Here is a 13,726-nt window from a genome sequence, read left to right on the forward strand (position 1 = left end):
CAGAGAGTCCTGCTCGAGGCCCCACCCAGCGGGACACTGAGGTCACGGCCACAGAGAGCCAGGGAGCCTCCTCCTGACCCAGCTGCTGACCCAGCGCTCAGCGGCTCCACCGCGGGCATCCGGCCAATCGCCCGGGGCAGCTTCCGGGCAGGCCTCAGGCACCGGCCACCCCGCACCGGCTGCTCCCGGCCGTGCCGGGTCCTGGGGGGATGCCCATTGGGCACACACGCCTGTCTCCCAGCTCAGCCAGCTGCCACACGGCTGCTCATAGTCCCCATGGAAACCAACGTGAAAGGAACAGACCAACAGCCAAGCTGAGCCGGTGCCCCCAAGCTGCAGTACCACGAAGCCCCACTAGGTGTCAGAATGGAACCGCCGCCTCCTGGGTCCAGACCTCATCCCTCATCCCTCCTGCAGGGACCGGAGGCGCGTCCCTCTGACCAGGGTGACCCTGGATGCACCCCTCTGCTCCAGAGCAGCCCCCCCCCCCGATTCCCAGGAAAGAGGGGTCAGAGGGACCGAGGCCGGGGTGCCCGGACGGGGAAGGGTCCTTGCAGACCCGGTGAACACGCGGCCTGAGCTCTGGGGCCGGCGCTGTTGGGTCGCGGTCCCAGGGTGAGGGCGCCGGCCCTCGCCGCGTCCTGACGCCCTGGCGGCCTCGGTGGGGCCAGAGCCTCTGGGCCTTACGGGCAGGGGCCGCCTGCCCCAGCCGGCCGGAGCCACCCCCTCGCCCCGAGGAGAAGCGGTGGCGTGAGAGGCTGTGGGGCCCGGGCGCTCGGAGGAGGACGTCGCCATGGCAACGCCGTCCCAGAGCGGGGACACGGCCGGGAGCCCAGGCGGCCTTACCCGCTCTCCAGGGTCGCCCACTTGGCCGGTGGGGCCCATCGTCCCGGGAGGTCCTGGGAGGCCCTGGAATCGGAAATAAATTCAGAGCGGAGCTCGGAGGCACCACGCAGCCCCGTTCCCACGGCCGGCCCGAGGAGGGCCCGAGGCGGTGAGCCCTCTCCCCGTCAGGGGTCTGAGGGGTCCCTTCTCCCCCCCAGGGGCCTGAGGGGTCCCTTCTCCCCGCCAGGGGTCTGAGGGGTCCCTTCTCCCCGCCAGGGGTCTGAGGGGTCCCTTCTCCCCGCCAGGGGTCTGAGGGGTCCCTTCTCCCCGCCAGGGGTCTCAGGGGTCCCTTCTCCCCGCCAGGGGCCTGAGGGGTCCCTTCTCCCCGTCAGGGGTCTAAGGGGTCCCTTCTCCCCGCCAGGGGTCTGAGGGGTCCCTTCTCCCCGCCAGGGGTCTGAGGGGTCCCTTCTCCCCGCCAGGGGTCTCAGGGGTCCCTTCTCCCCGCCAGGGGCCTGAGGGGTCCCTTCTCCCCGTCAGGGGTCTCAGGGGTCCCTTCTCCCCGCCAGGGGTCTCAGGGGTCCCCGGTGGCCGCCTCCACCTCCCGCTCGTCATGGGAACAAAAGGGGACACTCACCGCGGGGCCTTCGGGGCCTGGGGGCCCCTCCAAGAGCATGCCCTGGAAGAGAGGGGCGGGCGCTGAGACCGGAGCCGGCCCTCAGGCCCTGCGGACCCTGGCCCCCCGGATTCTGGCCCCCCTGGACCCTGATCCCCCCCAGACCATGGCCCCCCACAGACCCTGGCCCCCACAGACCCTGGCCCCCCGGACCCTGACTCCCCCAGACCCTGATCCCCCCGGACCCTGGCCCCCCATGGACCCTGATCCCCCCCGGACCAGAGAGAACAGGATGAAAACATGTGCTTACGGGTTCGATGATGGCAGGCTCTCCCTTTTGCCCCTTCTCGCCCCGCGGCCCGTCGATCTGGGGTGAGAAGGCGGGGACAGGAGGGCGGAGGGGACAGTGACTCCGTGATCACGCTGCCTCCCCCTCCCCCCCGGTCCCGCCCGGAGGCCCTGAAGGCCGCGGCTCACCCCCTCGAAGATGGTGTCCTGGTTGGCGGGCATGCCCGGCCCGATCTCGGACGGGGACACGGTGGGGTCGTAGTAGGGGTCGTAGTAGCTCTCGTTGTCGTCCAGGTTCTTGATGGTCTCCTCCGTGAAGTCCGAGTCCAGGTCCTCCTTCCCCTCCCCCGGGGGCGGGGCCGGCTGGGGGCAGAGGCGGCGTCAGGGGGCGCAGAGAGGGGCCCCCGCTGGGCTGCGGGCCTCGGCCTGGGGCTCGGGGTCGGCAGCCCCCAGGCCTGGAGCCTGACTCCGAGGGCAGCTGCCGGGTGCCAGGGTCTCTCTGCAGCCCCTCACTCTCACCGCGCCCCGGCCCTCGGCCGTGCCTGGGGAAGCCGTCCCTCAGGGCGCCGCCCCGGGCCGCAGGGTCGCGGGATAACATGACCCTAACCCCACGCCAGGAGGACAGCGTGTCCACTCCGTGGCCGCCGAGAACGTGGCCAGTTAACTGCCACGCGCCCAACACAGAAGCCACCCTTGGGTCTGTAGCCGCTTACAGCACACAAAGGGTTAAGTTTCTATGAGCGGGCGCTGTGCTGGTCCCTCCCCCCAAAAGCTGGGCAACAGCCCCTGAGGCGGCGCCGGGGGCCTCGGGGTGACTGAAGACACAGATCCGTCCCCCCGCCCCCGGCCACGGCCCAGGAGCAGCCACCTCACATGGTGTCCAGGTCCCCGGCTCCAGCCCCTGTCCAGCGGACCGCCCGGCCACAGCCCGGCCACGGAGGTCTGCCGCGCCCTCCTTGCCCCCCGCCGCCTGCACCGGACGCCTCGGGCGGGGCGCACGCCCTCCGCTCGCAAAAGAGCCAGTGACCCGCGCTCCCCCCGCCCGGTGTCCCAGGGAGCGGCCGAGCCGAGAACCCGCCCGCCGAGCCCGGGAGAGGCCGTTACGTTGGAGGCGTTGGCGGTGCCGGCCGCGCCGGGGGGCGCCTCGGTGCCCGGGCCCTCGCCGTAGCTGTCCTCGTACGGGGCCGGCGTGTAGTAGTCCTCACTGGGCACGTAGTCGTAGTCCGGAGGGTCCAGGTCCTCCTTCCCGGCCCCCGCGCTGGCGTCGGGCACGGCCGGGGCCCCCGTGGGGGGCAGAGTCAGCTCCTGGGGGCGGAGAGGCCGGGCTGGGCCTTGGGTTCCTCCGCCCGTCCAGCCAGGGCCCCGTGGGCCCTGGGTGCCGGGCCGCCCCGGGCCCGGGAGGAGGCAGCCCAGCCAGGGGGGTGCTGGGAACGGAGCCCACACGTGGGAAGGGGGAGCCGTATCTCAGACACTGGTCTTAGGGGTAAGAGGGCGTGCCCTGGCTGGTGTGGCTCGATGGATGGAGCACCAGACTGAGGACCAAAGGGTCTCGGGTTCGATTCCCGGTCAAGGGCATGTACCTTGGGTGCAGGCCCGATCCCCAGCCCCAGGCGGGGGCGTGCAGGAGGCAACTCATCGATGTGTGTCTCCTAAGTTTCTCTCTGTCTCTCCCTCCCTCTTGCGCTCTCTCTAAAAATCAACGGGAAATACCCTTGGGGGAGGATTTACTTTAAAAAGTGAGAGTCCGTTCCAGACAGAACAGGATAAGCCGGTCTCCCAGCACCTTGGGGAGGGACGGTGCTCCCTCACCCCTCAGCCCCTGAGGTCACACATCACCACCGACACCCTCTCCCGGCCCGCATCCCATGGGGCCGCACCTCCACCCGCGCCTCCTGGGCGCCCCAGTCACTCCACAGCTCCCCCCTCCTCCCCCCCCCCCCGCGCCGCCCCTGCCCGGCCGCACCTCGGCGACCTCCGTGGTCTCCTTGGCGGCCTCCGCGGGCGCCGTGGCGGCGGGCGCCTGGCTGGGGCCGTCGGTGTCCTCGTAGTAGGGGTACTCGTAGTAGTAGGGCGCGCTGTCCCCGTCGCCGTCCGGGTACTGGGGGGAGACAGCTCGTGAGGACCAGACCCTGTGCTCCACGCCCGGCGCGGCGGGTGCGTGGACTCCAGCCGTGTGCCCCCCGCCGGGCACTGCCCCCTCCGGCCGCGGCCGCTGAGCCGGCCCCCAGAGGTCCGGGGCGGACACGGCCGGTCCCCTTCGAAGAAAAGGGAGTGCCGAGAGGCCCAGCCGCTCTGACCCTTTAGAGCCCGAGGGTCAGCCAACCGGCCCGACCCCGGCTCCGGCCCCAGGAGGGAGGCCTCCGGCCACCGGCCACGGCGGGGCCCCGCCCCAGGACGTGTGCACGCCCGGACCAGGAGGCTGGCGCTGGGCTCGCTGGGAGCGCCGCCCAGCTGTGGGGGAGGGTAAGACGGGCTGGGCACCGCAGCCTCCGGGCCACGCCCCGTCTGTGGGACAGAGGGGCCGGGGGAGACGGAGAGCGGGAGGGTGCCACGTAAAGAGAAGGGCGTGGAGCTAACAGGGCAGGATTCCCGCTGCAGCAGGGAGGAACTGCCAGAAAGGTTAGCCAGGCGCTGCCGGGCCGAGAGGCAGAGGAGTGAAAGCCGGACCCCAGACCAGAGGTCACGGGAGGGGACAGAGCTCAGAACACGCTCCTGAGACCGGGGACCAGGCTGCTCCCGGGCGCGGCCACACTGGGGTCCGAGGGCCCGTCATTCACAATGAGCGGCCATCAGCGCCCAGCGGACTCCGCCGGGGGCACCTGCAGCACCTCTGCTCACAGACCCCCTGCCCGGCCCACAGACCCCCCGCCCGGCCCACAGACCCCCCTGCCCGGGTCACACACCCCCCTCCCGGCCCACTGGCCCCCCCTCCCGGCCCACTGCCCCCCCCCCCGCCCAGCCCACTGCCCCCCCAGCCCCGCTGCGGACTCACGTATTCGTCCGGGTTGGGGTCCTGGGACTGCGGGGTGTCGGGGACGGCGGTGTCGCAGTCGGGGCTGTAGTGCTCGCAGTAATCGTACGCCGCCCGGTGGTCTGAGACGAAGAGCAGCTGCTGGATGTCGCCCTGGAAAAGGACAGGAGCCCTGAACGCGCGGCTCAGGGGCCCCAGCAGGGACCCAGCCCGTCCTCAGCCAGCCTTCCTCTGGGAGCTGCTGCCTCCCAACCACCCCACCAGGCTGTCTGCCCACCTGTCCATCGTTATCCATCCATCCACCCAAGAAGCCACCAACACACCCAATATCCACCCACCACCCATCATCAATCCATCACCCACTATCCATCCATCCACCATCCATCCATCATCCATCCACCATCCACCATTCATCATCTATCCACCACCCACTATCCATCATCTATCCACCATCCATCATCCACCATCCATCATCCATCCACCATCCATCCACCATCCACCATCCATCCACCATCCATCCATCATCCACCATCCATCATCCATCCATCATCCATCCATCATCCATCCACCATCCATCCATCATCCACTATCCATCATCCATCATCCACCATCCACCATCCATCATTCCTCCACCATCTATACATCCACCATCCATCCATCATCCATCCATCCATCTATCCATCCACCATCCATCCATCCATCCATCATCAACCATCCACCGTCCGTCCATCCATCCACCATCCATCCATCCACCATCCATCCATCCATCTACCATCCATCCATATATCCCTCCCTCCCCCCATCAGTAGCAATCCTGAGCATCTCCCAAATGCTAGCTGCTGCATCACACACAGGGGCACAGCCATGCCCAGAGCCGCACTGCCTGGCAGCCCCCACTCCCCCTGACACCTCGTGCACCCAGCAGGCCTTCCCTGAGGCCCCTCGAGCCAGGCCGCCCTCTCTGGTCGGAGGCTCGGCGGCTCCCGCGCCTGTGCCCCCTCCCACTCCGCTGGGTCCAGCCGCAGCCGAGAGGCAGTGCCATGAGCTCGGCCCGAGCAGGGAGGCATCCTGCCCGTCAGACCACAGGCCCAGCCAGGCACCGGCCTCCCGCCTCTCCGTGGCGAAGGTGTGCGCGCCCTGCCCTGTGCCAGGAAGGCAGAGCGCCCAGGAGGGCCGGAGCGGCCTCACGCGGTCACTAAGCCTGGTCCCCGGGCGGCCCCAGGGTGGGGCCAGGCGCCGGTGTGCACCGCTCTCACGGGTCTGCACCCTCCCGGTGCCCACACTGGCCAGGGCCAGGTGACTCGATGGCAGAACGGAGTCACGTCCTAGAGTCAGACTGGACCCCTCAGCACCCGATCCCAGAGGTGCGAGGCCCAGCCCTCCCCTCCCCTTCCTCCCCTTTTTTCCCCTCCCCTCCCCTCTCCTTCCCTCCCTCCTCTCCCCTCCCCTCCCCTCCCCTCTCCTCCCTCCCCTTCCTCCCCTTTTTTCCCCTCCCATCCCCTCCCCTCCCCTCCCCTCTCCTCCCCTTCCTCCCCTCTCCTCCCTCCCCTCCCGCCAGATGTCCGGCTCCTGGCTCACAGTGTAAACTCTCAGCAGAGGAGAACTGGCGAAAGGAACAGTGAATCAAAACCACACGTTTTTATGAAGCATCAGGACTTCTAGTTCAGATCCCTTCCAACCCAAATAAAACATCCGCCTGCCACGGACGGTGCTCTCTCCGCAGTCACCCGAGGCCAGGGCTGGGGCGGCGGCGCAGATGGCGGCCCTCGGCGGCCCTCGAGGGAGCAGCTGCCTGGCGAGGGGCCTGCACGCGCCCCGCCCACCACGGGGTCCCCGTGCCCGGGCGCCACCTCAGGAGCACAGGCCTGATCCTACCTCTGACCCCCAGGCCGTGCCCACTGATCCCTCACTCAGCTCTCATGCCCACCCTGTGGTGCCCGCCATGCCCAGCCCCTCGCTCTGACCACGCCAGCTTCTCCTTTCACACACACTTCCTTCCTGGCCAGGTCAGTAGGCGCGGCTGAGCCTAGAAGCTTGAGCCAGCCTGCCCGGCTCAGATGCCACCCCGCTCTGCTGCCAGCCTCGACGCCAGGGCAGCCACCGCGCCCGTCTCTGGGGCACCAGCTGCCGGACCCCAGGATGCATGCGTCCTCGGCCACGCTGCTCCGGGAGCATTCTGCTGAGGGATCGGCTCTGCCTTTTCCGACCCTGAGGCCACACCCACGATCCGCTGTGAGCGGGCGGGGGCGGGCACAGAGCCACGCAGGGAGCTCTGCCACCGGGGCCGTGGGCACGGAGCATGGACGTCCGTTTGCCAACCCGGCCGACCCCGCACTCCCAGCCTGGCTGTCCATGCCGCCCTCCGGGCCCCTCTCTGCACCCCAGCTCTGCACTCCCCTCCCAACCACACCCGGCCCCCGGCCTCCGCCCAGCAGGCCGGGCCCCGCGCGGCTTTCCTGCGATTTCACAGCCGATTTTCACTGCAGCGCTTCCCACGCAGGAGGGAACACAGACGCAGCTCCCGATGGAGGTGGCGGGGAGAGAGGGGCCGGCCAGCCTGCGGCCTAGGATCAACCCTGCCGCCAGTCGCCGGCGCTACAGCCACCACACGTGTGCAGGGACTGGGACAGAGGGGGCGGCGGGCAGCCGGGGCTCGAAGCCAGCACACTGGGCTCCATCGCGACCAAGGGAAGCTGAGAGTCTCCCAGGATGGGGTGGGGGGAGGGAAATGGGGGCGCACGCGGGGGGGGGCGCTGGGGGACAGGAGCCGGGGCCGCATGGCCTTCACACGTGACTGGCCGTGATCCCTGCCCGGCCCCTGCGGCCGAGCTCCTCGCCCTGACGGCGGCCGGATGTTCTCACCGTGAGTCACCGGGAACGCGGCTCCCGCCAGCGCCAGGCCATTCTGTCCACGGCTGAGGGGGCGCGGGGTTGGGACCAGTCTGACACCGGGAACGTGAGGTCAAAGGAGGAACTGCCTGTGCCCCGCCCCCTCTCTCCTGCCCCCAGCCCGTCCCCTCTCTCCTGCCCCCCCCCAGCCCGTCCCCTCTCTCCTGCCCCCCCCAGCCTGTCCCCTCTCTCCTGCTCCCCCCAGCCCGCCCCTCTCTCCTGCCCCCCCAGCCCGTCCCCTCTCTCCTGCTCCCCCAGCCCGTCCCCTCTCTCCTGCCCCCCAGCCCGTCCCCTCTCTCCTGCTCCCCCCAGCCTGTCCCCTCTCTCCTGCCCCCCCCAGCCCGTCCCCTCTCTCCTGCCCCCCCAAGCCCCATCCCCTCTCTCCTGCCCCCCCAGCCCGTCCCCTCTCTCCTGCCCCCCCCAGCCCGTCCCCTCTCTCCTGCTCCCCCCAGCCCGTCCCCTCTCTCCTGTCCCCCCCAGCCCATCCCCTCTCACCTGTCCCCCCCAGCCCGTCCCCTCTCTCCTGCCCCCCCAGCCCGTCCCCTCTCTCCTGCTCCCCCCAGCCCGTCCCCTCTCTCCTGCCCCCCCCAAGCCCCATCCCCTCTCTCCTGCCCCTCCAGCCCGTCCCCTCTCTCCTGTCCCCCCCAGCCCGTCCCCTCTCACCTGTCCCCCCCAGCCCGTCCCCCTCTCTCCTGCCCCCCCACCCCGTCCCCTCTCTCCTGCCCCCCCAGCCCGTCCCCTCTCTCCTGCCCCTCCAACCCCGTCCCCTCTCTCCTGCCCCCCCCCCAAGCCCCATCCCCTCTCTCCTTCCCCTCCAGCTGCCGCCCCCGGGGCCTGGCGCCTGGCTACTCACACCTGCGCTGGTGCAGCTATAAATGCCACATGAGAGGCTCCGTGGGGACCGGGGGCCAAGGGTGCAGGGATGGGAGGGGGATGGCCACGTCCCAGCCTCATGGGACCCTGAGCGGCTGGAGGGACTGGGCCAGCCTAGTGAGCTGGGAGGGGCGCTGCGTCCCCACACCCCGGGGTGGCTGCAGGGCCAGCGTCAGGGCCTCCTCCTCAAAAGCCCACCAGGCCTTACAACGGGTCTCAGCCCCGTTCCCGCCACTGTGCCGCCCTGGACAGCGGGATGCCCGGCCCAGCAGGCACTCGGAGGCCTGGGCACTCGGAGGACCACACACTCGGAGGCCCGCACATTCAGAGGTCACCACCACCACCATCACCATTACCACCGTCACCTGACAAAGACTCACAATCCCCCCCCCCCAGCCCACACACACACACACACACACACGCACACGCACACACGAAGGCCGCCATCTCGGCTGCTCATTCTTTCACTCGTTCACCAGCATGTGCGGCCCCCGTGCTGAGCCTCACGGACACGTGAGCACGTCCAAGTTCCTGACCTCAGGTCTCAGCCCCGGCCCTCCTCGGGAAGCAGCCCCAGCGAGCGGGCGGCTGGCTGCCTGGGGAGGCCCCTGCTCTGGCTCCTCACACCCCCAAACACCTGGGGGCCGTGGCTGTCCCCCCTCACAGACGGGACCGAGTCTGACAGGCCGGAGCGGCCAGGCCGGTCCCGCCCGCCCGGCCTCGGCGGCCGCAGTCGCAGCAGATCCTTCCCGTCTGTGCCCGTGGGAAAACGCTCTCCTGGCTCAGGGGAGCGGGATCTGCTTCAGGACCTGCTGTCTTAAACACTCGATAAAGCTGTTTCCTGGCTCTCAGTTCAAGGCACAGTCACACACAGGCCCGGCCGTTACAGGCTGACCCCACCCCGCCCCCGGCCCCGGACTCCACTCGGAAACAGGCTGGGCAGCAGCGCCCCGGCCCCGGCGCCAGGCGGTCCCCACGCCGAGCTGCACCGTGAGCCCAGGCAGGCTCCGCCATCGCCATCGCGTGGGCGGCATTCCTGGTCCCCGTTCACTACGGAGAGCCCTGAGGTCCACACCCGCTTCCCGCTCCTCCCCCAGCCAGGTCTGCGCAGCCCCCGCTCCGCCGTCTGTGCAGCCCCCGCGCCCAGGACGCCAGCCGCCTCAGCGAGCCCCGAGGGTGTGTCTCCGTAACTGCAAAAGTGGGCACTGCCAGCGGGGTCCGGGCGCCGGCCCCCTGTCGCCCGCTGACCCCGTCTCCACCAGGGGTGGCTGCTCGGACCCCTTCCTGGGTGTCCACGCCTCCCCCACCCGACGCTGTGGGTGCCAAGGACAGCCCAACACCGGCCAGCGTGCCATCCCAGGAGGGCAGTGCGGGGGCTGCCCTCACCCTCTCAGTGCCCGGGACACCGCTGGCTCAGAGCCCGTCTGAGCCGGGCCGCACGTTTTCCCAAAGCCCCACGCAGGCCGAACTCTACCCCACGTCCACCCACAGCGGCTGCCCCGTCCCAGGCCGGCCGCGGTGTGAGAGGCAGACCCGGGTACAGGACCCCCGGGACGAGGGCGGCCTCCACGGTCCTCACGGGGCCTCTGCACCCCCACGAGCCACACGCTCATCGGACGGCGGCACGGGCTTCAGACCCGTAGAAGCCACGGCCACGGTGACACCTCCACGGCCACACCCCACCCACGGCGGACACCGGGGCGTCCACGCCCACCCACGGTGGACACCGGCGCGTCCACGTCCACCCACGGCGGACACCGGGGCGTCCACGCCCACCCACGGCGGACACCGGGGCGTCCACGCCCACCCACGGCGGACACCGACGTGTCCACAGCAGACACTGACACGTCCACGCCCGTCCACGGCGGACACCGACACGTCCACGCCCATCCACGCGGACACCGACGCGGACACGCCCACCCACGGCGGACACCGACATGTCCACGCCCATCCACGCGGACACCGGCGCGTCCACGCCCATCCACGGCGGACACTGACACGTCCACGCCCGTCCACGGCGGACGCCCACCATCCCCGCCAGCAGCGCCTCCGAGCAGCGCCGCCCCCGCGGCTGTGGCTCACCTCGAACACGTCCTCGTCCAGGATGCGGGTGCCGAACACGATGATGCCGTTGGTGTCCACCACGGGGTGGTCGCTGCGGTCCAGGAACTTGGTGGCCTTCTTCTTGCAGTCCAGGAGCAGGGTCACGTTTTTCTTGTGGACGCTGAGCGCGATCCTGTGCCACCTGCAGGGGCGCGGACAGCGGCGGGTGGAGGCGGCGCGGTCACGGGCGCCAGTGCCGGGGGCTCAGCGCAGGTCACAGGGACACGGGGGGACACTGGGAGGAAGTCCGTCTCCCTGCGCTCGGACCCGACCACGCCATGCACCCCATGGCACGCCCTCCGCCCCGGGCGCCTCCGACCGATTCCTCGTCTCTCAGGGGGTCACCGTCTGAGCCCAGAGTGCACGGGGAAGCCCCGAGCGCAGGCTCGGGAGCCCACGTGGGCTGGCCGGTGGGCCTCGGGCCGGGGCACAGGCGGGACAGCTCCGGGGAGGGGAGCTCGGCGGGGAACCGTGGCCCGGGGACCCCACGGCACTCTCAGCCAGAACTTCCGGCGTGGCGGAAGGCCTTCCTTGCATGTGGCGCCCTCCAGGCCAGCCACCAGGGAGGCCACGGCCACACCGCCGGGCCTGGGTGTGCGCCCACAGAACCCGGGACGGTCTGCCCACACCCGGTGCACCTGTGCCGCCAGGGCCCCGAATCCTCGGGGGACACGTGGGGCACAGCCACTCGACCTCTCGCGTCCCTCCCGAACGGAGGGCTGGTGTGTGCCCGGCGCCCGGGGGAGACGGGGCCCAGGGAGCAGGGCCGGGACCAGCTCTCGGAGCTCCCCGCCGGTGCTTCCCGGGGGGCCCTCGGCCCGCTGCTGTAACACAGCTGCCAGACGCTCCGGGAGCCTGGGGGCCGGGGGCGCCCACTCACTTGCCGTCGGACAGGTTGATGCCGCGGAAGAGGGGGTAGTCCTCGGGGCCCGGCCGCCCCGTGTGGTCCTCGTACAGGAAGACGGGGGAGCGGCCCATCTCCAGGCCGAGCTGCTGGATGCCCTGCTCGTTGTACACGGACACCAGGAAGGCCTGGCTGCCCTTCTTGGCCTTCACGGTGGTGAGGATGGAGAAGTCCTCGGGGAATGCAGACGCTGGGGCAGAGGGCAGAGGGCAGAGGTCAGAGGGCCCAGCCACCTCATACCAACCGGCTCAGGGACCTGGTACCCTGGCCGCCTGGCTCACACTGTTCCTGCAGCCCCACCTGTCCCCACATGGCCACGCCTGGCCCCTTCGAGGCTCCGTTCAAGTGCAAAGCTACCGGGTCCTCCCAGCTGCGGGCTCCCTGCGGCCGGCCCGCCCGCCCTGACCCGGTAACACGTCTGTTCACAAGTCCTAGCGGGGACCCTGGGATGTGGGGGACCCCGGATGTGAGCGTCTGGGGGCAGTGCTGTCTCAGGGCCCCTCGAGCCCTCTGTGTGCCCAGAGCTGGGCCTGGCGGAGGGCGTGTTGTTCAGCGCCTACGGGGGACCGAGGGGGGACGGTAGTGGGGTCGGCTAGAATCGCACTTGTTGCCATGTCCTGGCTGACACGCAAAACAGAGAAAAGGTAGAAAGAAACCAAAAGACTTCCATCCAGATTGCAAAGAACCGAACACAGAAACAGGAAGGAGGGACCTGCTGTGTCCGTGGCGGGAGGCTCCCACGGCCGGCCAGGCCCTCGGAGGCCACCAAAGCCAGACCCCGCAGGCCTGCCCCGCTCCTCCAGACCTCTCGGCACGCACACAAGCACACACATGCGCTCGCACACGCATGCGTGCACCCCTTCCCTCCGGCCAGGCGCCCCTCGACTCTCCTGCCGCCTGTGCACCTGCAGCTCTGCCGGGAGCCTGGTCAGGCAGCCAGAACCGTCCGGTCGGCACACTTCTCAACCCCCTGCGCGGGGAGGGGACCCGCTCCGTGCTGCGAGGGCTGTGGCTCAGGCTTAGGGCCTGCAGGACAAGGTCACCCAGATGGCCGATGGCCAGCCCTGCAGGAAGCTGTCTGGGGCGCCCTCTGCTGGGGTAACGGCCACATAGTCGGGCGGCTAGCCTCTGCTCTGGTCACCGGAGCAGGGCGTGCAGGGTGCCAGGCTGGGGGGAGGGGACATCCAGGCGGCCTGAGACTTCACCTGCTGTGACCTCGCGTCCCCTGGGACCAGGGTGGAGCGGTCAGGCGAGGGCGAGGGTGAGGGCGAGGAGAGGGTGAGGGCGGGCAGACCTCTAACGCAGGGCGGGGTTTGGAGGGGGGCAGAGGCGGCTTCTCTGGATGCACGGAAACCAGACCCCGCAGTTCTCTGTGAGGGCGAGCGGGCCTGACAGTGACCTCCGCCTGCACCGAGGGTCAGACAGTCCCGAGGCTGCACCCCGGACCTGGGGCCACTGGGGCGCCCCACGGGGGCTCCCGAAGGGGCTTGTGTCCCCGAGTGACCTCATCAACCAGAAATGGCTCCTTACAAAGTGCCGGCCGCCCGGACAGACCTGAGGGGGCGGAGGGAGGGGTGCAGGCAGGGTGGGGGAGAGGGCGCGGAGGCAAAGGTGCAGCCCCTGAGGAGTGCGTCCCTCGGGGACCCAGCGGGGACGTGGGACGCGCAGAGAGCCGTCACTGGTCAGAAGAGAGCCTGTGGGGAGGGGGGTATGTATGGGGGGGGGGCAGTGTAAAATATGTACACACATAATAATTTAATAAAATAAAATAAAAAAGAGAGAGAGCCCGACTCTGGGTCAAGGCCATGTTCAAGCCACAAGAAGACGGCCCAGCTGCTCACAATCACAGGGCACGTCCACGGCGGCCGGTCAGCCCGGGCCCCGCCCTCCCGCCCGGGATCAGAGACGTGCTCACTCGGGCCCGGAGGTTCCGGTCTCTGGCCCTCGGCCCCTCCTCCAGGTGAGACCCGCGCCGCTCCTGACGCCGGGCGGTGGGAGGAGGGGCCTCTACCACCCGTGGCCGATGCCAGGACAGCTCGGACCCGCCCCCCGTCCGCTCCGGGCAGGAATCAGCAGTCCGCTCCGCTCGGCCATCGATCCTCATTAGGAGCTGGCTCTCAGCTGGGAGGTGTGCTGTGTGATCATGCATCTCTCGGGGTCACTGCCCCCCATTAAGCTTCTGTCTGGAAGTGCTGCCTTTCCCACGACCCTGAGGCTTCCCTCCACGCCCCCCCCCTCGCCCAGGCCCAGGAGCAGCCCC

The 13,726-nt window shown here is 70.0% G+C and overlaps 1 protein-coding gene across 2 annotated transcripts in view; it reads right to left on the minus strand.

Annotated features, from left to right (window-relative positions):
* The window catches only part of COL5A1 (collagen type V alpha 1 chain), a 75,415-nt gene that overhangs the window by 42,094 nt on the left and 19,595 nt on the right, over positions 1-13,726 (minus strand). For both annotated transcript variants that reach the window (XM_084899637.1, XM_084899636.1), the window contains exons 3-11: positions 11,443-11,656; positions 10,542-10,704; positions 4,719-4,850; positions 3,690-3,824; positions 2,831-3,031; positions 1,916-2,089; positions 1,749-1,805; positions 1,460-1,501; positions 847-909 (exon numbers count right to left, since the gene is read on the minus strand). In XM_084899637.1, the coding sequence (XP_084755763.1) occupies positions 847-909; positions 1,460-1,501; positions 1,749-1,805; positions 1,916-2,089; positions 2,831-3,031; positions 3,690-3,824; positions 4,719-4,850; positions 10,542-10,704; positions 11,443-11,656 (1,181 nt within the window). The remainder of the gene's footprint in view (positions 1-846; positions 910-1,459; positions 1,502-1,748; positions 1,806-1,915; positions 2,090-2,830; positions 3,032-3,689; positions 3,825-4,718; positions 4,851-10,541; positions 10,705-11,442; positions 11,657-13,726) is intronic.

Source organism: Pipistrellus hanaki (genome assembly GCF_964339955.1).
Source record: "Pipistrellus hanaki genome assembly, chromosome: 11".
NCBI lineage: Eukaryota > Metazoa > Chordata > Mammalia > Chiroptera > Vespertilionidae > Pipistrellus > Pipistrellus hanaki.